The 23012-nt window shown below is 44.6% G+C and overlaps 1 protein-coding gene across 1 annotated transcript in view; it reads right to left on the bottom strand.

Moving 5' to 3' along the window:
• PRKCH (protein kinase C eta) overlaps positions 1-23012 on the bottom strand; it is a 157028-nt gene that overhangs the window by 6000 nt on the left and 128016 nt on the right. Inside the window, exons 8-9 of the mRNA XM_072761707.1 lie at positions 21210-21353; positions 20849-21022 (exon numbers count right to left, since the gene is read on the bottom strand). Of these exons, the coding sequence (XP_072617808.1) occupies positions 20849-21022; positions 21210-21353 (318 nt within the window). The remainder of the gene's footprint in view (positions 1-20848; positions 21023-21209; positions 21354-23012) is intronic.

The following is a 23012-nucleotide window of genomic DNA, read 5'->3' as shown; positions in this document are numbered from 1 at the left end:
AAGAGAGCTAATTTCCCAGCCTTGAAGGATAAGGAAGCAAGAGTCAGGCTGGAGTGGGGAGGTGTCAAGGTATATGAATGATTGAACAGTCAGCTGTGAGGCAGGGCAAAAGGGTGGCAAAGGGAGACAGTTCCTAAGTGCCAAAACATCACTGTAACACTGCTGCTTTCATAACCAAGTGCTGATAGAAAAAGCAAAAGGCTAGTTAGGGTGCTACCTTTCACCCCATCCTCAGGCCACCTATAGCTGAGAAGTACAGGGCCATAGTCCTGTTGATATAGGTGTTCACTCACCTATTCATTTCTATCACAACTTTAGGCCCAATGTGTAGCCTAAAACGGGTGGCAGCTATGGTGCTTGGCTTGAAGAAGACTCCAGTGAGGGTTGGAATCTGCCACGTATGCTAAAACAACATTAGCTACAAAAACAAATGAGCCCAGCTAAATGTGCAGGCTCTGGAATGAATTCCAGCAACCTAAAGGAAACCGTTCATATTTAGCAGACACCCTTTACAAAGCAGAGACATGTATTCGAAATTCTGACAGGAGATTCATGAGACACACAGAGAGAGAGAGGCAGAGACATAGGCAGAGAGAGATACAGGCTCTATGCAGGAAGCCTGATGTGGGACTCGATCCCATGACTCCAGGATCCCGAAGACAACCTCCTGTCTACAACTCCACTCAGTCTGTGTTAAGAACTAGTCTCCCTGGGGGCGGGGGGTGGGAGGGACCTGGGCAGCTCAGTGGTTGAGCATCTGCCTTTGGCTCAGTTAGTGATCCCAGGGTTCTGGGATCAAGTCTCACATCAGGCTCTTAGGGAGCCTGCTTCTCCCTCTGGCTGTATTTCTGCCTTGCTCTCTGTGTCTCTAATAAACAAAATCTTGAAAAAAAAAAAAAACCAAAACCCCAAAAAACAAGAACTAGTCTTCCTGATTGACAAACACTAAGTGATGCTTCACAAACTCAACTATAGAACAAGTAGAGGAAGCATCTGCTGGGAACCCTGGGTCTAGGAAGGCCCAGCGTCACGGATGAAGATTGCCCATGTGTCACTTCCAGGGCAAGGAAGAGGTTCCAAATCCCACCTGAGGCAGAGACTATGAAGACGACTGTGTTTCAGCCTGTGTAGATAACCATTCTGGCTGTTCTAAAGTCCAGTTTCCTAGAAACTGAGTCTGGATACCTGCACGGGAGGCCTCTGGCTCCTCTAAGGGAAATTTTGCCCTGACCTGCATGGTGAGAAACCTAAGGTCCCAGACACTGGTTTAACCTCAGTTCTAAAGCCAAGAGGCCTTTGTCTGCCCTTTCTTCTCCTTTGTCCCCATTCAACCAACCACAAATGCAAGTCATTCACACCAGTGAGGGACACCTGGGGGAATAAAAGAAATCCCTTTGTCCCACGCCTCCGTGTGGATTACAGGAGGCCAAGGAGCTGATGCCCTGGTTAATAATAGAATTCCTGTCAGCGCCTTCCTGGCTGCATTAACCCACTGCAGCCTGGGCCAAGTCTGTCCTGGCTATCAGTCCAGGGCTGCTACTTCTCCAGGTCAAAGAGGATAAAAATATCTCCTGAACTGATAGTGATTGTCAGTACAAGGGGTGTGCAAATCCCTAAAGCCTCTCATAAAGACTGTTCTCTGAGAATTAAAACTGATGAGCAAATGCATAAAGAAACGTTTGAGACAGAACACTTAGGTCGATGAAAGTTACACACCAAGATGGTACCTACGACAAGGCGATGTCGCCTAGGGAGGGTGACTGCAGAGGAACCAAGGATAAGATCCATCAGGGTCACTGTGGTAGGCACCTTTGGGAGGTATCTGTTCAGCTCACTGATCCCTTTCTTAGAGAACTGCCCTGCGTGGTCACATGGGGGAAATGCTGGACATCCTACCAACAGCTAGTGGCCCAGGCTGGCCATTCCCTTCCCAGTCTCTCCCAGAAAATTGGAAGGGAGATGGAGAGATTTTATTTATTTATTTATTTTTTAGAGATTCATCTTTTAAATTCTTTTTCTTTTTAATTTTTATTTATTTATGATAGTCACAGAGAGAGAGAGAGAGAGGCAGAGACACAGGCAAAGGGAGAAGCAGGCTCCATGCACCGGGAGCCCGATGTGGGATTCGATCCCGGGTCTCCAGGATCGCGCCCTGGGCCAAAGGCAGGCGCCAAACTGCTGCGCCATCCAGGGATCCCCATGGAGAAGTTTTAATTTAGGCTGTGTGGGGTACAGGAACTGAGGAACCGTGGATTAGGAAGCTGGGGCTATCTCTGTGGTGAGATCATGTAAAATATCTTGGTAAAACAGAGTACTGAATGTACAGCTGGAGAGATGGATAGATGGACAGACAGAAGGATGAGAAAGAAAAAGTGAAACAGAAACATAACGATGAGACAGAGACAAGAGATGAGGGAGCCAAGAAAGAATCTACCTGGGCTCCTCCTGCCTTTCCAGTTTCAGATCCCTGAAGAAATCTGGATGATTTTGGCCCTTGGGTTCCATGAGACACCCCCTGTATCTCTGCATTTTTATTTTCACTTCTCCCTTTTTGCATAACCTTGGGTTAGTTGCTTTCTGTAACTTGTTCCCGGAGAATTTTAACTGAAGCACACACCAATTCTTAAGGGGCGGGAGGTTTACTTACTTATAAATCTGGGGTTACAACACCTGTAACTACAGTGATCATGTGAGGATTAACCCAGAAGCAAAGTGCCTCGTTAAGTGCCAGGCCTAGAAGAGTCTCCACAAACAGAAACTATTGTTATTACTCCATCATGCGAGAGTCTAAAGTTTATTCTAAGAGGCCTTGTGCCCAGCGCCCAAGTCCCTGGTGTCGCCAAGACAAAGCACCCTGTGGTGGGGAGGGTACGTGGCCTCTGGAGCCAGGACACCGGAGATGCAAAGCAGCTCCTGCTGTGTTATTTTCTCTCTCTCTCTCAATCTTAATGCCCATCTGCAAATCAGGGAAAATAAGATGACTGAACTCACAGGTGTGTGAGGATTACATGATTTAAGCTAAGAATTTCTAGCCGTGCCAAGAGCACAGCAAGGATTCAATAAGCATAAGCCAATATCGTCCTCACCATCACTGCCACCTCCACTCCAGCTTTGGCTACCACAGTTGTCTGCCCCTGGGGCTCTGGCCCCGCCAGGGGAGCTGCAGCATCCTGGGCAGTGAGCTGCCTGCTGCAGATGCAGAGATGGGGCCTTGCTCAGGGGGCTATCAGGCTGACAAGTAGGCAGGAATGAAATGGCAGCCAAAATTGCAGTGTGGGTATGAGACGTGAATCTGGAGAGTTCGACAAGTCAGGAGGATGCGTAGCCCAGCTGCAGGCGTGCAGGGCATTTCCTGATACTGCATGGTCATGGCCTTTAAGGAGAATTTTTCATTCTGGGAAGTGACTAGTAAGCAAGAGGTTACAAAACTGGATTTGATAACCAAAACATCAACCAAGGGTTTCATTTCCAGCAAGTTTTTAAATTTTCTTACATCAGATGATAATATTCTTAATTTTAAGAGCTTTATAATGATAATTGTTATTATTGCAAAGTAGATGGACTGCTAACATATGATAGTGAGACTCTGTAGCAGCTATTCTCCTCTTCCATAAAGTTGATTCACTGTAATCAACAGATTAAAAGGATTTTTCTCTTTGAAGCAAGAATCCCTAGTCCCTAAAAGTAACCAACAGACATAACTCTCAGTTGAAGGTATGTCACGGTGAGGATACAGATTATCTTTTGGAAATAATTCAAAGAACAGAAACAACGTTTAACATTAATGACTAATTTGGCGATTGCTTTAAGGTGATGTTTAGCCTGGGAGCCACATCTAGACTCACCTACCCAGGTCCTAAGAACTGCTTCAGAATTATTTTAAACGAAGAACCATCAAACCTGTATCCAAAGCTCCAGAGTGCCACTGACTGGCTGTGGGGAAGGAAAAGGAAATCTCCAGTAACAGACACCATTGTGTTGAATTTCTCATAAGTGTTCCCTGCTTTATGATTCTTCTCCAACAAAGTCATCCACAGGGTGAATAGGGAGTTCAGATCAACAGGAAACCGTGACTGACGTCAAAGAGGTCACAGTGGAAAAGCACCCTCATGAGGAAATCTGATTGCACCATGCCTGAACTGGAAACAACTTAAATTTAACCACATTAAGAATGATTACAAAGGCTCCTAGGAAGAAACAAGGAGAGGGAACCTAATGGCTTCATTTTTTCCTTTCTTTGCCTTCCCAGAAGATAGCAGATGCTAATCCAATCACTCAGCAACCCCTCTCTCAAGTCCACGGGCATGATACATCCTGAGCTCAGAGATTAGTCTCTGGGAAGGTTAAATAAGTCTTCAATAGAACAAGCCCTCAGGAACCTGCCTTTCAAAGCTGGAGGGACACATAGCTCTTTCCACAGACCAAGTGTTTTCCCAGGGAATGAGATGCACTGGCCATCTCTTGTAACAAAATGTGATGAGGCTCAAGGACATATATACCAGACTAGTCTGTGTGAGGCGATCTAGCTTGCAGTTCAACACATGGTGAGGCACCGGAGCCAGAAGATCCTTAAAGGTTAAATAAGCAGTCAACATATGGCTGGAGGTAGAGCCATGTCGGGGCTTAAGTCTTCACCCTTCCTGGCAGAGCCACCTCTGGTCCACGCACATCTCGCCCAGTCTCACTGGGCTAAACTGGCTTTGTGCACTTGATCTTGTTTTCTATGAAGGACCTGAAATCTTTGAAGGCAGAGCCCAGATCTAAATGACATATCTCTAGTGCCACCAAGCTTACTGCCTGAACCTGAAGAACTAATATGGTGGGAGGCCATTTCTGTTTTCTAATATAATTTAAACTACAACATTAGAAAAGCTAGAACAAGCTGTCAAGATTAGTTCTATCCATTCATTTTATGTGAGTAAAGTGCAAAGAAGTGAAGTGCCTTACCCATAGTTAAAATAGTTTGTGACAGAGTTCAAGAGAAGCAGATCTGCTTGACACACTACTTCGTTTGCCTTTATTTATGAAGCTTTGGTTTTTCCTCTGCTTTTACAAGTAATTGTGTATTCATGATTCAAATGTGGTTATAAAGTAAATACATGAAAAACTGAGGAAAAAATAAATAAAATGAAAATAAAACACCTGTAATCCTGACACCCAGGGATAGAAGTCCAAATCCAAGGAGAAACAAAACTATCTGTGGCTTCTAGCATCCAAGAAACTGGAGATTTCAGAGCCAAGAAGAAATTTCCAAAGGAGTTTTTAACTAGAAATTATTTACCCCTTATGTCCTACTTACCACTCTTTATTTTTCTAATATTTTATTTATTTATTCATGAGAGAGAGACAGAGAGAGAGACAGAGAGAGAGAGAGGCAGAGACACAGGCAGAGGGAGAAGCAGGCTCTGTGCAGGGAGCCTGACATGGGACTCGATCCCGGGTCTCCAGGATCACGCCCTGCGCTGAAGGTGACGCTAAATTGCTGAGCCACCCGGGCTGCCCTACTTATCACTCTTTAAAGAGAAAAAGAAAAACTCTTCTTTCTTCACTTATATTACATAGTATTTCCTGATGTACTCTGTCACTAAACTGTGATTTTTTTTTTTTTTTGTAACAGCTACATACTATTCCTAGCACTATTTCTGTGAGGTCCTACAATTAGCCAGACTCCCAATTAAGTTAGTGGAAATAAGAGGATGTGGTATGAATAGTCTACTTACTATACTATGATAAAGATAATGTTTATTGGCCTTTAAACCTGGAACAGATTACTGCCAACCGGGCATGGTGTTTTAATTCTGAATTAAATATACAAACCAAACTTCTGAATACAGATTCACAAAGATGTCCTAGGTTATCATTCACTTTTTTAAAAAGGTTTCATCACTTAAAATATGCATAACAGGATTCCTTTAAATCATTATTTCCCAGGGTACAATTCTCAGTGTAAAGATTTTGATTTAAGCACCAAATAAAAGGAGGTCTATTAAAGATATTTATGGATTAACTCTGTATAGGGCTGTAGGATAAAAAGTAAAAGTGCCATTTACTTGTTTAGATGATTATTTTTCATGGCAGAAATTCCTAAACTTTGCAACCCTTACAGAAGGCAATATTTCATTCTTCCTATGATCTGGAATTAGACATGTCCACCTCACAAGAGGAGATTCTGTGTTATAGTTGTCTAAATGAACATTTTGCCCAGTTAGAGAAGTAGCAAATCTGACTAAGAATATTCTGTCTTCCTTGAGGGGACTCCTGTGAATCTGCTGGCCAAGAGTCTGTTCCTTCCTCTGTTGTACAGTACTCCAGTACCTGCTAATTTCCATTTGGAATTTGAGTTTGATTCTTCTGGCACAGCCATGACATGCTCTTCTCTGGCCCTTTAGCTGGGGAAATGAGATGTGTTCAAGCAAATGAACACTGCCCCACCCCCACCCCGCCCAGTCCCTTTCCAATCTTTTTGCACTGTGGGCCAAATACTGAGCTCCACTGTCCGTGGAGGAAAAAAGATGCAAACCTTACTACCAAGGTAGAGAGACCGAAGTAAAAAAAGGCATGGTCTAAGAAGATGAGGGCAAAGTAATTACAAAGAGATTAAAAGGCTTAGCCAGGGGAGAGGATATTGTGTTAACCTTGCAGAGAAGCTTCAGTTGGTTAAGTGGAGTTCTGATGGGCCCTTTAAACCCCAAGGACAAGAGACTAAGACAGCAGCACCAAAAATCTCATCCCAGATCCAATTACAGCTTCAAGTCCTTTGGTGAATGGACTTCGGCTAGACACTTGGTTCCTCTACCCATGAAACTTCTGATTCTTCTGACTTTCTGTCACCCTCCTACACTCTTGCTTAGAATTCCTCTCAACTGTCCTCACCTCTCCATCTATAAACATCTACTGAAATATTTTATTTTATTTTATTTTATTTTATTTTATTTTATTTTATTTTATTTTATTTTATTTTTTAATTTATGACAGCCACACAGAGAGAGAGAGAGAGAGAGGCAGAGACACAGGCAGAGGGAGAAGCAGGCTCCATGCACCGGGAGCCCGACGTGGGATTCGATCCCGGGTCTCCAGGATGGCGCCCTGGGCCAAAGGCAGGCGCCAAACCGCTGCGCCACCCAGGGATCCCTACTGAAATATTTTAAATCACACTTTCTACTATACCCAGAGGACACTGAATCCAATCTCCCATCTGAACCATGTTTCTGAGCAACAAACATCTTACCACTGGGTTTCCTGCAAAGTGAATTCATCATATTCTATTCCCCCCAGGCTCCCAACTGGCCAGAACTCTGGCCACTCCTCTTTTTCTCTTGCCCTTAAAAGTCTTATTGATTCCACCTCCTTTGTGCTTCCTTGACTCCACTCCCATGATCACTGCCTTGGTCTAACAGGCCACTATTTCAGCATCCTTATCAGGACTGTGACTCCCTGGTCTCCTCTTACTGTAGAGGGCCACCAGAGAGTGCCTCCTAAAATGCACATCTTATGTTGCTCTCTCACTTAAAACCTTTTACCTCCATGATTGAGTCTAAGCTCCTAAGCAAAGGATGTCAGGCCCATTAGGACTTGCTTCTTCACTACTCACATTTCCTCTCCTACAATCCTACCCCATCAAGTTATTTGGGGTGTCCTGGGCACAGCATTTTAATTCTCTGTGCCTTTGCACCACTATTACCTCTGCCTAGGAAGCCTATTTGCCCTTCCTTTACTCCCCCATGACTGTAGGGCTCATATTCATCCTCAAAACACAGCTCAGACAGCCCCTTCTGTCTCAGTCCTTTCAACCTCTGCAAGGGCCAAGTTATGACTTTCTTTTATCACATGATTATAGGTATATATATTGAAGATGATTCCTGGTTGAAAGGAAATAGAGGGCAGGTCCACACTTTGTTTTTCCATCTGTCTTCAGTCCCTGGCACATAATGTGTGATAAGTAAACATCACCTGAACTGAATTAAGATTGCAGGATGGATATATTACTATCATTAAACATAGAAACAGCCAATGTATCTAGTGGCTAGGGTCTACTTTCAATATTTAGAGAGAACTCAGCTCTGAAGATAGCATCTAAGGTTATCTGTGACTTTGAGCTAAAATAGCATTCTCACGTATGGGAAAAAAAAATAGCAAGTGTGCTTCCTCCAAAGCACACTTGTATTGCTACTAGCACATTTTTCTATGCTGGTTGAGAAATGTTTCTTAAAGCTTTGATTATCTCTGTTTGTAAAATCCAGTCGTATGCATCACACATGGGATGGGAATCTGACTCACAGATAGGCTGGCAGGGTGGAGACAATTTTCATAAAAAGTACTGATTCAACACCTTGATGGTAAAATAGAAGCATAATCATTAAATGCCAAAACAAGAGAAGCTGCACTATTTCAATCTCTTGCTTTTAAACATAACCCATTGTAAATATATGCTCACTGAGCTAATCTTTGGCTCCCCAGACGCCCCAGGCTCTGATATGTCTGTCTTATCGCAGCAGGCTTCACTGTTCAGAACTGCTGGCAGTGTGCTAACCCTGGCTCACACCCAACAGACGCTGTGTGCTTCCACTGTCTCCTCCCAGCCTGGGGCCTGAGCCTGAGCAAATGCCACAGTACAGCCACTGATAACTGTTACAAGCCCCAAAACAGGAACTTTGCCAGTCTACAAACTCCAAAAAAAAAAATAACGCTTATACTTTTACAAGGAAGGCTGGACACACTTTGCTTTGGCCCCTGTAAAAAGTCAAGTGATCTTCTAGTCCACTTAACTTCTTAGATCTAGGACAGACCACCTGACATTCATACAAGGCAGTGGTTTTCAACCAAGCAGATCCTCCTCCTCTCAGGGGACATTTGGTAACATTTGGTAACATCTGGAGACATTGTGGTTGTTACAACCAGGGAGGTGCTACTCATAAGTAGTATGTAGAGGCTAGGGATGCTGCTGATGCAACAACACCTAGGACAACCCCTGTAAGAAAGGATTATCCTGCCCCAAATGTTAGTAGTGAGCAAATGACATTACATTATGCAAATAAGTGATTTTTTTTTAACTGGAAAGGTTGAAAATTCACAAGGCATTCCACTGTTAAAACTATTGGACCTGTTGGCAAAGGTCAAAGTAGTAGGGATAAAGTTCTGAGCCAGGTGGAAGGGACCTTCCTGCTTTCAGATCTGTTCTGAAGCCCAAGTGCAAAGGGACAAATCCAGTTAAAGGGCAGTCCCTCGATTCCCTCAGGCTTCCAGAAGGGAAACTTCAACCTGTCCCTAGGTCAGCTCTGCCATATCTGGTTCCTGATTTTGTTGGTTACATCTGATGCATCTTGGACTGCCGTTCCCCCACTGGTAGACAGACATCTGGTTTAGAAGGTCTAGGCTTGTTGTGGACACAGGTCAGTCCCCACTTCACAAGCTGATCGTAGCTCAGGGCTCCCTGGGAGTGAGGAGGTGACGGAAAGCAGATGAAGGAGCTTCCCAGGGTCCACTGTCCAGGAAAGGAACAACATGTATGGGGCAGGGAGAGGGGAGAGGAGAGTCCATCTTGCTGGACTGACTTTCCTTCTTTGTTTTGGTTGGGAATTATCTATTACATCATTTTAATATTTAAAATCTCATACACTATAAGAATGGAATTAAGAGACTCTGGGAAAAGTTCCAAGGCTCCCTTCATAACAGCTAAGCAATAAATCATTATAGGCCATCCTAAAGAAGTGGGCAGGAGTGAGCTCGAGATACAGCAGGCTCTTTTGCAGTACAAATAAACTACAAGTTGGATCCTCCAACAGAAAGGAAACAGGAACTCCCTGGGTGGCCTGAAGGGAAGACAAGGGCATGCCAAAGCCCTCCAGCAGAGAGGGGAGGGTCTGCTGGTGAGACCCAGCCAAGGTATCAGCTGACAACAGAAGGCAGGAAGAGGAGCCTCGCACAAGAGCAGAGCCAGTGTTGATGGCATAGGGGGTTAATGTGGGGAAGCAGGGTATCTCAGCAGCCCCGTGCAGGGGCTGTCAGTGAAGAGACCAGAGTTTAACCAGCGGGATGAGGGTGACCGTACAGAGGCAGTGGGCTGTACAGTGGGCTGCTGCCCTTCCTACCATGCTTCTGGCCCAGTTGTGCTTCAGGCTCTCTGGCCAAGCAGAGGCAGTGGCAACACCCTGAGCCACCCTTTCCCCCAGTCATCTTCACCAGGTCTCAAATTCACTGCACCCAAGTAAAAACAGGGTGTGCTTCAAATACAAATGTAGCTTCAAGACAAGTACCCTATCTTGCTGCCGAAAATGATGCTGCAATCAACATAGATGGTGTCTAAATCTTGAGTTCATGTTTTTCTTTTCTTTGGGTATATGCCCAATAGCGGACTTGTTGGATCATATGCCATTTCTATTTTTAATTTTTTGAGGAACCCCCATAATTTTTTCCACAGTGGCTGCACTAGTTTGCATTCCTACCAACAGTGGCAGCTATACTTGTAGTGAACATAGCATAATAAATAAACCTGTTGAATCATTATGTTGTACACCTGAAACTGATGAAACTAGTTGTGTGCCAACAATACTCAAAAAAAAAAAAAAAAAAAAAAAAGGAAAAGAAAAGAGAGAGAGAGAAAAAAAAGACATGTCCCCTAGGTGCTTTCCAAAGTACATGGCTACTCTGAGCCTATCCTATATAGAAATCCCAGAACTGCTTCTGTGACCAACCCACCAAGGAGGGATTCTCGCTGATTTGGCATTACAAACAGCCTGTTCAGGCCCACAGACTGTGCAGGAGAACAGCAGCTCCACAGGGCAGGGACTGTTACATGTTTTGTTCACTGCTGCATCCTCGGGGCTTATGGCAGAGCCTGAAACCTCGAACGCACTCAGGTACACCTCACCTTCAGTGGCAGCTCTGTATACTCCAGGTGGGCTAAGACTATAGTGACAGACGAGGCTGATCAGTCATAAGAGGCCCCGGGCAGGTGTTTCTTGGGCTGACCAAAGATGGACACAACTGGGCACTTACCAGTGATAATTATAGGGAACTTGAGTGTTTCAGAACTAAAATCTATTACCGTCTATGGTTTGCACCCAGAGCAGTTGGTCAGGTTTTTACACTGCACAATTCTGTCATCAGGGTGGGGTGAATCTACTCTCAGGTGGGGCTTTAGGCCCCGGCCTGACTCTCCAGTCAGTCCTGGCAAGGGTCAATTTGACTTCCCAGGGAAACACCTGCAGGATGCCCCCTGGTATTGCTTAAAGCTCAGACACTCATTTGCTAGCCTTGTAGCCATTCTGGTTACATTTCTGAGGGAAGACTAGCACATCCTCACCCCCCTCCCCAGAGCTTAGTGTCCTTGTTGAACTACCTTTCCTTTTGTAGTAGAAGGACAATGTTTATGCCACACCCTTTGTCATACCCCACTACTCCATGTGTATTCATCCTCTCTTCCCCACCAGACTGATGATTAAAAGGACTTGCTAGCACTCAGTGTGATCACGAACTAATAGACTTTTCACTGAACTATTTGGTGAAAGGACCATTGCCTTCTCCATGGAGCCAACTCAGGCATTTGCAGCCCACAGCTCCAACACAGGGCCTTGTTGAGGTCTAAGTGCCTATATAGTCTGGCCAGTCCCAGTCAGGGAAAACTATAACAAAGCACTTGCCACCCCAAAGCTTCAACAGTCATTGGGAGGCACAGAGCCAATTCTGACCAAGGCAAGTCTTGGAAATATAAAGGAAAGGACACATGATCCATGAACCATCTTAGCAAACATGGAGGTGGCAGGTCTACATGATCTCCAGATCACCAATGTTGATGATGGCCAGCGACAAGGCCACTTACGACTAAACAACCTCAGATCGAAAAGCATGCCAACTCTTTCACCCCCCACCCCGCCCCATCACACTAAGTCTCCTGGCAGTCTTACCCGAACAGGGAGAGCCAAAGGAACAGCATGAACTCCAGCTTCGCCTATTTCCCATTCATTTACGAGGCCCTGATTAGCCACAGAAAGCCTAAGAGGACAGAAGCAAAGGTCCCAAATGACCCTCGCCCCCGGAAATCCAGGGCCTGGAGATAGTCTATGTGCATTTTGTCCACAGATGGAACACTATTAATAAGTTGGGAACATGCCCAACTGGGAAACACCATGTTCTGGCTCATTTTCTATTTAGATCTGAGCCAAAGGCAAACTTTAACAAATGACCCACAAACAGACCAAATAGTATTTGTGGCAGTCATTGCTCAGGGAAAGGAGGAAACCTAGTTCCAAACAGATAAGAGAAAATATCTTCAGGTGTTTCATAAAAGGCTGAAGAACTATATATTGTGAAAAACTGCCTTTATTCCTGCCTAATGATACCATTCTTGGCTGTACACATTCCAGGGAGAAGGCCTTTCTATGTGAGGTATTTTAAAGCTAATGGCATAGATTATTAAGTTGGATGACCTGTTTAAGAATTCATGGTCTGTCTCTTGCTTGCTGTGTGATCAGGGGCAAGTTATTCAACCTCTCTGGACCTCCCAATTTCCAGATCTTTAAAATTAGGATAATAGCAGCTACACCATCCTCGATCGTTTTGGGTATTAAATGAGATAGTTGCACAGATAACCATGAAATGCCAACATGCACAGTTGTATAGACAACAGTAATGAATATAAGCACCTAGAATGCACACAAGGGTCGCAACAAATAGTAACTGCCATTCCTCTTCACCCATCCCTTCTACCAAACAGATACCACTCAGGCTCTAAGAATGACCAGCTCTCTAAAGGCATTAACAGAGGCCTCTTCAGAACCCTTGTCTTTTCTAGCTTTTTTGGCTGTGCGTTCCCCTCTCCTCCCCTAGCCACTGTCACTGGGTCTCTTCCCCTATCCCAGAATGTCACTGTAACTCAGGGTACCACGGGTAATGCCGCTCCAGGGGCCCAGTGTGCCTTCTCTTCCCCTAGGCCAGTCTCTGGCAGCAGCTCAGCAGATGAACAGGCTGGTGACTGCTGCCAAATACCCACTAAACACTCAGGAAAGGGAAAGAGAACTGGAGGGACTAGACTGCATCAGGGCTGTGAGGGGGCTATGGGGAGCTGTGGGGGGCTGTGGGGAGCCATGGGGGGCTGTGGGAGGCTGCGGAGGGCTGCGGGGGGCCATAGGGGGCTGTGAGGGGCTGTGCAGGACTATGGGGGGCCATAGGGGGCTGTGGAGGGCTGTGGGGGGGGCCATCGGGGGCTGTGAGGGGCTGTGGAGGGCTGTGGGGGGCCATGGGGGGCTGTGTAGGGCTATAGGAGGCTGCAGAGGGCTATGGGGAGCTATGGGGGGGCCGCAGGGGGCTATGGAGGATTATGTGGGGCTGTGGGGGGCCATAGACGGCTGTACAGGGCTGTGGAGGGTTATGGGGGACTGTGGGGAGCCATGGGGGACCATAGGGGGCTGTAGGAGGGCTTGCGGGGCTGTAGGTGGTGGTGGAAGGCTGTGGGGGGGGTGGAGGGCTGTGGGGGGTGGTGCAGGGCTGCACGGGGCTATGGAGTGCAGTGGAGGGGCTTTGGGGAGCTCTGGGGGGGCTTTAGGGGACTATGGGAGGCCATGTGAGGCTGTGGGGTGTTATGGGAGTGCCACATAGCAGGCTGTAAGCCTCCCACCCACAACGCGTGTGAAGCTAAGTGTAGGGTCACTCTCTGGACCAATAGGTCCATGACAGAAAAACAGATTCAGGTGGAGGGGCTTATATGGGGGGGAAAAAAAGTCAAATGCAAGGATCTTCCTAAAAACAGGGGCCTATGAGTTAAGCCAGAAGTAGAACTTAGGGTTCTGACACCGAAGGTGGCAGTGCTGTCAGTCACCTGCCTGATATAATACAGTAAGATTCATTACAGAGCCATATGACCTGCTATCTCATCTGTCTGTCTTTCTGTCTGTCTCTCATGCATGTGCTCTCGTATGTATACACACACACACACACTCCTTTGCTGATATCTCATACAGCAGCAATGGAGAAAATACAGAGTAATATTCCCGCGGACTCATGTTACCAGGTGATTTTCATCATATGTTTTATGGATGACTTAAGTATACCAGAGTCACTGCATAGCAGTTGTCTAAATAGACGGTGTTCAGTATGCAGGATTACCTGGTACCTGCGCCTTGGGAAGTAGGATTTCTGACCACCATTTGAGGAGTGGCTTCCTCTGGAAAGCTATGTCCCTGCCAGAACTCCAGTTGCACTGCTTTGTGGACAACCTGGGCAGGCTGACACCCTGAGGACTCCCCTCCCCCAGCCCTCCGCAGCAGCCCAGATGTCCTGAGGAAAGACGGATGGGCAGAGGCTGGCTGGGGGTAGAACTCCAGAACACCAGGCTTCTGTCCCTGTAAAGGAAGGGACCGTGCATTCTGGGGCCCACCTGAAGGCAGACTGCAAACACACACTGGAACATTCCCAAAAAGAGAGGCTCCGCCATGGCTCATCTCTCTGACCTGGGCCTGGGTCCTGCAGATGACAGGCAGTTCTTGGGCACCAGACACAGTGTGTCTTATGTCTTCGAAATGGAAATTTTTGCCTCAATAAACTGGGTCTCTGAACAAAGACTAAAGCATCTGACCAGTATTTACTTTGCCACTCCCCCTCCTGCTACTGCCCTGTCTTTGTTCTTCCCTCCCTCCACACTCAGCTGAGGCTCCAGGAGGACAGCCAGTGGACAGCACCCCCCAAACCCCCCCTCCCTGAGCTGCAGGTGGGGGAGGGGTGGGGGGGAAGGGAGGCCTGGATTCCAGGCTGTAAATGCCAGGAGGCTCAGCTGCTGACACAAGAGCCACTGATGAAGATGAAAGGACTGTGAAGTGAATTTAACCTGGAAGAGCAGGGCAGGCTGTGATCACTAGGCCTGCCCCCCAACAGGGACCCTCCCCTCCTCCACCCTGGCTTAGCAAAGCCTCACTCCTCCCCACCCCCATTGTTAAAGATATATAGTCTCACTACCAAAACCAGCAAATAGAACAAAGAAGAAAAACCATCCATCTTGTCACTACCTTCGTCATCCCCTGGCAGTTTATTTGGCAAAATTTCCTTCCAGGCTTTTTTTTGGATGGGCTAGGTTTGCCAATTCACTGTCTTGGACAGAACCTGATATGGTTACATGCCACTAATCCTCATAAATCCTGTATTATTTCCTGGGCTCTAACTTCCTAGTTCCACCATTTACTGTATCAGATTTTAAGCAAGTGACTTAACTCCTCAGCGCTTTATCAACTCAGCAAAATGAAGATAATAATTGCACCTGTTCTAAAGGGCTGTTGTAAAAAATGCAAGCAGCAAATAATACATGTTAGGTGCTTATGACGGTGTCTAACACCGTATCGTTCCACAGTGTAGTATTCGTTACCACTTTACTGGCTGAAAATCTCCATCCAATGGTCTATTATTTAACAGTCAAATCCTACTGCTGAATGCTGAAGTTGTTCCCGATATTTTCCTATTATAAATAGCACACCGAAAATTAAACATCTTTATGTGTAACATTTATTTTATTATTTAGGCTAGTTTCAGAAATAAAATCAGATGTCAGAGTACGAACATTTTTATGAATCCTGATCCAGATTATCAAATTATTCACAAACTATTACGATTTATAATACTATGGCAAATGTATGAGGATGGTGATTTAATTATATATTTGCAAGTAACGTGCATTATCATGAAAGAACTGGAGGCAGTAATTTATGAGCTCATAATCCTATGAAGCAAACTTGATAGATTATCCACTAATTTGAAATTTATTTATTTATTTTTGTTTTTGCTAAGAACAAGCGTGTCTTCAAAATTCCTACTTTTGGGGTATTTCCTACCCTTCCCTATGGAGTCTGTGCTGGCCCTGGGAAACCCCAGGACATTTTTCTTTGGTGTAAAGAAGGAAGTGGTCATCACAGCAGTGAGTCTTACTTTTGAATAGTGTTCCGCATGTACAAAGCATTTCTGTCTTCTCTCCTTTGGTCCTCACTACAATCTTGCTTTCATTTTAACCATGAGAACTTTAAAACTCAAAAGTATTTTAAGGTAGGCTCATGCCAGCTCGAGGAAAACAACGTTGGAAGAACTCGGTTCTTCCATGTCCAAGGGCAATGCCCCTTCCATAGCAGCAGGCTAGAGGGGAGCCAAGGCAGATGGGAGGTGCTGAAGCAGACGCTGAATCAGTGACATGGGCACTGGTGGGTCACAGCACAGAGCTGGCTCCAGAGTCAGCCTGACCCAGAGATGAACCTTGTCTCCCCTACTTACAGTCTAAGTGACCTTCTGCAAGTTACCCACTCCCCAGGGCTGGGCATGAGAGGAGTAACAGTTCTCTAAGGGTTTTTATAATGAATAATGAGATGATACTTTGCAAATAGCTGAGTGTGACCCTAATACCTCACCTCAGCTCACTCCTAAATGCCGACCTTGACAGTTCAGCATAACACACGGATTAGCATCTCATTTTAGAGGCCATGGCCTGCCAAACAGAGTAGCAGCTACAGAGTAATGTAACTGCTGTAATTCCTTTTGTAATTAACATTTTCTATTCTGTATAGTTAGTTTTTCAACAGCAAGTGGGGATTGTTATTGGGGATTTCTGACAGATGCACAGAAAATAAATGCCATGCATATTATGGAGGCTGATACTTTGCAAACCGGAGAGAAGGTATAAACTATATCAAAATGAAAATTGCGTATCTCTAGTTCAGCATGAGAAAATTCACTTGATTCTTTAAGTTGGTTCCCTCTACTTTATCATCTAGACTTAGGGCAGGTGAGAATTCCTCTTATCCTTTGCTTTGGAGACATCTACTGCAAAAACACAAATTCTAACTCCCAGTTCCGTTCCTATCGCTGGTGGAGAAATAAAACCACCTTGCAGTAACGACCGCCACCTTGTGGCCGCACATGAAACTACCGCTAGGGAAAGGTGAGCCGGCGCTTAACACCTGCTAAACGCTGTGGAAATTGTGTTGTGTTTGTTATATGGTAAATAATAGTAATAATTTGTTATATGGTAATAATTCATAATAATAATTTGTTATATGGTATAATTCATATTTTTCTAGAAAACTCTGCACTGCTTATGCTACTTTCATAAGGCTCTCAATCTATTCCGGGTTTAGGTCTTGTTCTACTCTACCATAATACAATCTAATTGTGGTGACCTCAGACTGTTCTACAGAATCATGGGGATTTCCTTTTGCAGGCAAAAGTCCTCTGGAGTTCAGTGTGAGATACTTCTTTATTTTTTCATTACAGTACCTTGAAACAACAGCCACTGAACTACCAGACTAAGTTCACTAACTGCCTGTCAATGGTCTGATTCAAAGGTTATCAGCCAGTAAGGATCATCTAACTTAATGTCACAGAAAACCATCCACTCTTTGGCTCAGGCTCTGAACAGATGATCTGAGTGTAACCCTGTCTGGCTGCCTGATTCATGGTATAATCCTGAGGCTCAATCTTGAAATGCAGGCAGACAACTGGTATCAAGCAATGGTATCAACCCTCTTGACAAAGGTGTTTTCAAGCCTCAGCTGCTACCCCATTCCCCTCTGAGATAAGAGCTGGATGAGAAAGTGAGGCTGGGGGAGGGCCTTCTGTAGGCAAAGAAAGCACAGAGCACAGGAAATTGAATTTCAAGTATTCTACAGGAAACAGAGACCAGAGCTCCAAAGGAACCCTGGAGTGCAGAGATGGGCAGTCCAGAATCAGGCAAGGCAGCAGGGGTAGTGTGGGCTTTGGGGCCCTTTAAATGAACCAAGGTGAGGCTCGGAGCATATGGCCCCCTGGAGTCCAGACCATGAGGAGAAAGGAGTGCAGGGGCAACCAGGACCTATGAAGCCATTAGCTGATGCCCCAGCTCCTTCCCAGATGCTTGATCAGCATGGGAAGTGCATGTAGTACATCCTCATGTTGCCCAGCTCCTAGCCTTCCCCAGCCTGCCCCTTCTCCAGGCTGCAAGTGGTCCTTAACAGCATAGATGTGTTCTTCGTTTAAGAGACACTTAAACTGGGACACCTGGGTGGCTCAGGTCATGATGGGGGGCGGGGAGGGGAGGTATCCCAGGATTGAGTCCCCCAACAGGCTCCCTGCAGGGAGCTTGCTTCTCCCTCTGCCTGTGTCTCTGCCTCTCTTTCTGTGTCTCTCATGAATAAACAAACAAAATCTTAAAAAAAAATAAAAAAGAAAGAGCAAGCTGCTTAAACACCTGTGAATGCTCAGCCTCACTCAGAAGTATGCCAATGAGAATTCTGAAGAAACCATTTTTCAAATCTCTCCAATCACTGACATGATAGGTTGCATGGTATGATGGGATAGTGCGGGAAAGAGGCCTCACACATGGCTTGGAAATCTGAATTTAGAAATACGGGCAAGCAAGAGAGAAGAGTCTGGGCTCTACAGTCAGACTTCCTGGGGTCAAAACCTCTGTCTCTTAGAAGTTAAATTTCTTTAGGCCTCAATCTTCTTATCCAGAAAATGGGAGTGGTGCTAACTTACTGGGGCTACTCTAAGGATTTAATGAGAAAATGCTCATAGACACTTAGGACAGTGCCTGGCATACAGGTGATAAAATGTTAGCTATCTTTAACTGCTATGGGACAGAAGCTGATTGGACTCAGTCACAATTTTCAATGCACATAGCACAGGCCAGGCAATACCACTTCCGGTTGCGTGTCATATAAAAATAATAGAACAATATGTAAATATACAAGGGGACTCAACGCAACATTGATTGGAATAAAAGAGTAGGTACAACCTAAATACATAACAATAGGAAACAAGTTAAATAAATTATGTCATGGTCTTAAAATGGAATACTATGCAGCTATTTTTAAAAACGAGGCAGCTAGATATATACAAATATGACACAATCTCCAAGATATATTATTACATTAAAAAAATAAGGTGTAGAATGTGATGTAGAAGGTGATGTATACTACCACTTATGTTTTTAAGAAAATACAGATGCATATATGTTTATGGGTGTATGTTTTCATGTTTTAAAAAACTTTTCAAGGGACGCCTGCATGGCTCAGCAGTTGAGCACCTGTCCCTGGCTCAGGGCGTGATCCGCGGTCTCAGGATTGAGTCTCATATAAGGCTCCCTGCCTGGAGTCTGCTTCTCCCTCTGCCTACATCTCTGACTCTCTCTCTCTCTCTCTCTCTCTGCGTCTTTCATGAATAAATAAATAAAATCTTTAAAAAAAATAAAAAGTAAAATAATTTTTTTTCAAAAGGCTACGCATCAAATTAGTAGTAACTGTTTCTTTCAGAAGAAGGATATGGATATTTAGAGAATGCTTCTATCACCCATTGCAGAAAGTTAGCTTTTTTTCATAGTTAAAAAATACAATCTGATGTCATTCCTCTGCTTAAATTTCTTACGTTTGCTCTTAGACTAAAATCTCAGCTCCTTAACAGAGCCTTCAAGGCCCTTCACAGCTGGGCCCAGTCACCTCTGCCCCAACAGTTCTCTCCACAACCACCCCCCCTCCCCCCCCGCCCCGCAAGCCTCCATTCTTCAAGCATGCTGAGCTTTATTTACACCTCACACCTTCACTAACCGCTACACCTGTGCAGGTGCTGCTCCTCTAGATGGAACGTTCACCTTCATTTTCGTTGCCTCATCATTCTAACTCACCCTTCTGGTCCAAGCTTAGCTGTCCTATTTTCCCTAGAAATGCACTGCAGTATCCCAGTACAGCTGGGATGTCCCTGTTCTCCTCCCACCACACCTCCCACGGCCCTGATGGTAGCAGAGATAAGGAGTGTGTCCTGGGTTCTCTTTCCCAAAATGCCTTCTGACTTCAAGAAGGTTCTGAAACATCTGTGGCAGACTCTCTGGGTGCCTTCTCAGGAGCTATCTCTCCTGTTTGTTGAAGACAGAAGCCAAGTTCCAAGCCTGATGCTAAAGAGACAGCAGAGTGCCATGTCCCAGGGGATGAGTCAACATTAGTGGGAGTCAATCAGGGTAAACCTACTTATCTTTGCTAGATATTTGCTCTTCCAGTATCCTTTGCAGCTATGGGTGAGCAGGTGATTTTTTTTCTCTCTTGATAAAAGGAGAGTGGCCCATGATGTCTTTGTGACTCTGTCCTCATGCTTCCTGCTTCAGATGCCTTCACATGAAGTGTGAAGTTGAGGACTATGGTAAATAACTTGAGACCCCATGGGGAAGAGATGCCCCATGTCATTGAACAACGAATTCAACACTAGCCTTGTCACTGCCAGACTTCAAGAAAAAAGGGGTTGTAAAACGAGCTAAACCCATCCTTTCTATTTATTACATACATGACTCTTGGGTATTCTGTTAACTGCAGCCAAAAGTGTTCCAAACTGGGTACCATAATAGAGTAGACAGACTTGAATCCCAGGATCGGTTCACAGAAATCAAGCAAAGGATCCCTGATTGAGGCAAGGAGCCAATGGCTTGAGACTTTACAAATTAAGTTTCTCAGGACTTAACCCTGATCTGAACTTTCGTGCCCAGGTCATAACTAGTTCAGCATTTAGGGGTAAAGCTAAGGTCAAAGTCACCAAGATAAGCAGTCCATGACATTTACTCTGTTCTTAGACTTCTGTATCCTTCACTCTGCTAGAGAAAGCTTATGTACGAAGACCTTTTCAACCTCAAGATGATCCTTCTCTAGAACAACATGACAGTAAGCAGTTAGTTCATTGGTTTCAACTTTCTTCCAGAGGTCATGAGAAGTTACTGGTCATGAGAAGTTATCTCCACATGGCCCTACAATGAGAGTTCATCCCTCAAACTTTGATGCATTGCTTTATGAAATCTTCAACATCTCATTGCCCCATCTCTTTAAGAAATGAGGCCATTGAGGTGGTAAATGGGAGTGCTACTTACAGGTGTTTGAAAGCAGCAGAACAACTGTGTGAGGAAGGGGTGGTTGCGAGCCAAAGATAGGATCCTTTTTTCCGTCATCGTGCATTCCACATCATCATCCTGCAAGATCACGTCCTTCTTCAGCACCTTCACAGCATAGAGCTCTCCTGTTTCTTTTATTCTTGCAAGCATCACCTATGGCAAAGCAAGAGAAGGGAGCACAGTCATGAGAACTCTGGAGATTCTTAGGGTGTGGGAACACATGGGGGACAGAAAGGGCCTGGCACTTGGGAAGTATGAGCATGCTGTATGTACATGCACACTCAAATGACATACATGTAGGATATTTACTTTAACCCAGACACCTAACGTCAAGACTCACCTTCCCGAAGCTCCCCTTCCCCAACACTCGGATGAACTCAAAGTTGTCGATACCAAGTCGGCTGGAAGAATTAACTCCGATCCCATTTCCCTCTTTGGTGCTTTCCCTCCCCTGTCGTCTTAGAGTTGACCTGGAAACGAGCTTCTGCAAAGAGAAGTAGGAAAACATGGAGTCAGCATTGGCATGGTCATGAAGCATTTATGGATGGAGAAGACCTTATATGCTGCCTCAACTCTCAACACAACAGGTGGGGAAAGATCATTTCAGCTTGATATGTGATAAAGTTCTGCCATTCAAAACTACCTCAGTACCAGCTCCTGATATGTGCTTATTGCATTTGAGAAAGAAACATTTTAAAATCTATCTAAGCCACAGAGAGTTTCAGTGTGAACTCAAACGGGCATGTATAAAACACCAACGCCTTAGTCTGGTCCCTCCAGCGGCTTACAAGTGGCTTTCCACAGGATGGTCAGATTCCAAGAGCGCCACCTGGTGTCCACTTCATTCAAAGAGCGGTTTTCACATTTTGTCCAAGGATCCATACCAGGATGTGAATGAATGAAGCAATATTTATTACACAATATTTTAAATTATATAAGAGAAATAAAAATTAATATAACTAGGATAATGAATTAATGTATGAAGGATAAAATTTTAAATACGTCTCATCAGCCCTCTTCAAAAAAAAAATAAAAGCAATTGTACATACACAAATACCTAGCTTTACACTTTTAAAAAATATAAAATTGTTGTTTCATAACACACATTTTCTTTTTTTTTTTTGATAGGTATAACACACATTTTCATTTAACATTTTGTCATGTGTATTTTCCATATCCTTCAAGAACATGAGTTTTAAGGGCTGTCCAATATTCTGTTTTATGGATATATCACAGTTTATTCATTAATTCCCCTGCTATCAGAAACATAGGTTATCTCCCATTTTGGCCAATTTAAATACTACCATCATGAAAATCCTTGCATGCAAATCTTTAAAGCAGGGTGATCAAGAATCCAGGTGCTCAAGCAAGCTGCCTAGGTTCAAATCACAGCTCAGTAACCTGATCCTGTAACTTTGAGCAAGTTACCTACCCATTGTCTCTGTGCCTCAGTTTCTTCTAACAAAGAAGATGTTATAGCCTCTGCCACACAAATTATTATGAGGAATAAATAAAAGCACATAAAGCACTTAGATTGGTGCCTGGCACATTCAATACACATGAGCTGAGCTGCTGTCATTATCATCATGATCATGAGCATTATCTATTTTCTTAGCTTTCTGGAAATGCAATCTTTTGGTACAAAATGTAAATCTTGAAGACTTCTGATACACTGTCAACTGGCCCTCCAGAAACGGTGATCACCAGCACAATGAGAGCTCCAGTCTCACCATACCGAACCAGAAGTAGGTGTGGCCTCCTCAGTGGGTAACCCACCCCATCTCAATGGTACAAGCCCTGTCACAGGGAGGGATCTACACAAAGGCAAGATGACTTGCAGATGTCCATCGTGGGACATTTATAAGACAAACTACCACTAGACAACAGATCAAAAGTCTAACATTCTGAAGCTCTTGACCTATTTAGCTGAAAACCCCCGGCTTATCTGGAGCAACTTCTAAGCAATGTTTTCAATAAACAACAACTGTGCAATTGCTTGAAGCTACAAGGATTTTACTTACTCAATCCAATAAAACAGTTATTATTGATATAAAATGGATCATCTTAAAAATCCAATTGCTTTTAGTAGTTTCTCCCCCAGATCTCTGATCATAAATATTGCAAAGATAAAAAAACTTTACTA

Source organism: Vulpes vulpes, chromosome 6 (genome assembly GCF_048418805.1).
Source record: "Vulpes vulpes isolate BD-2025 chromosome 6, VulVul3, whole genome shotgun sequence".
Taxonomy (NCBI): Eukaryota; Metazoa; Chordata; class Mammalia; order Carnivora; family Canidae; genus Vulpes; species Vulpes vulpes.
Note: the sequence above shows the minus strand (reverse complement) of the source record. Positions and strands in the feature narration are given on the sequence as shown.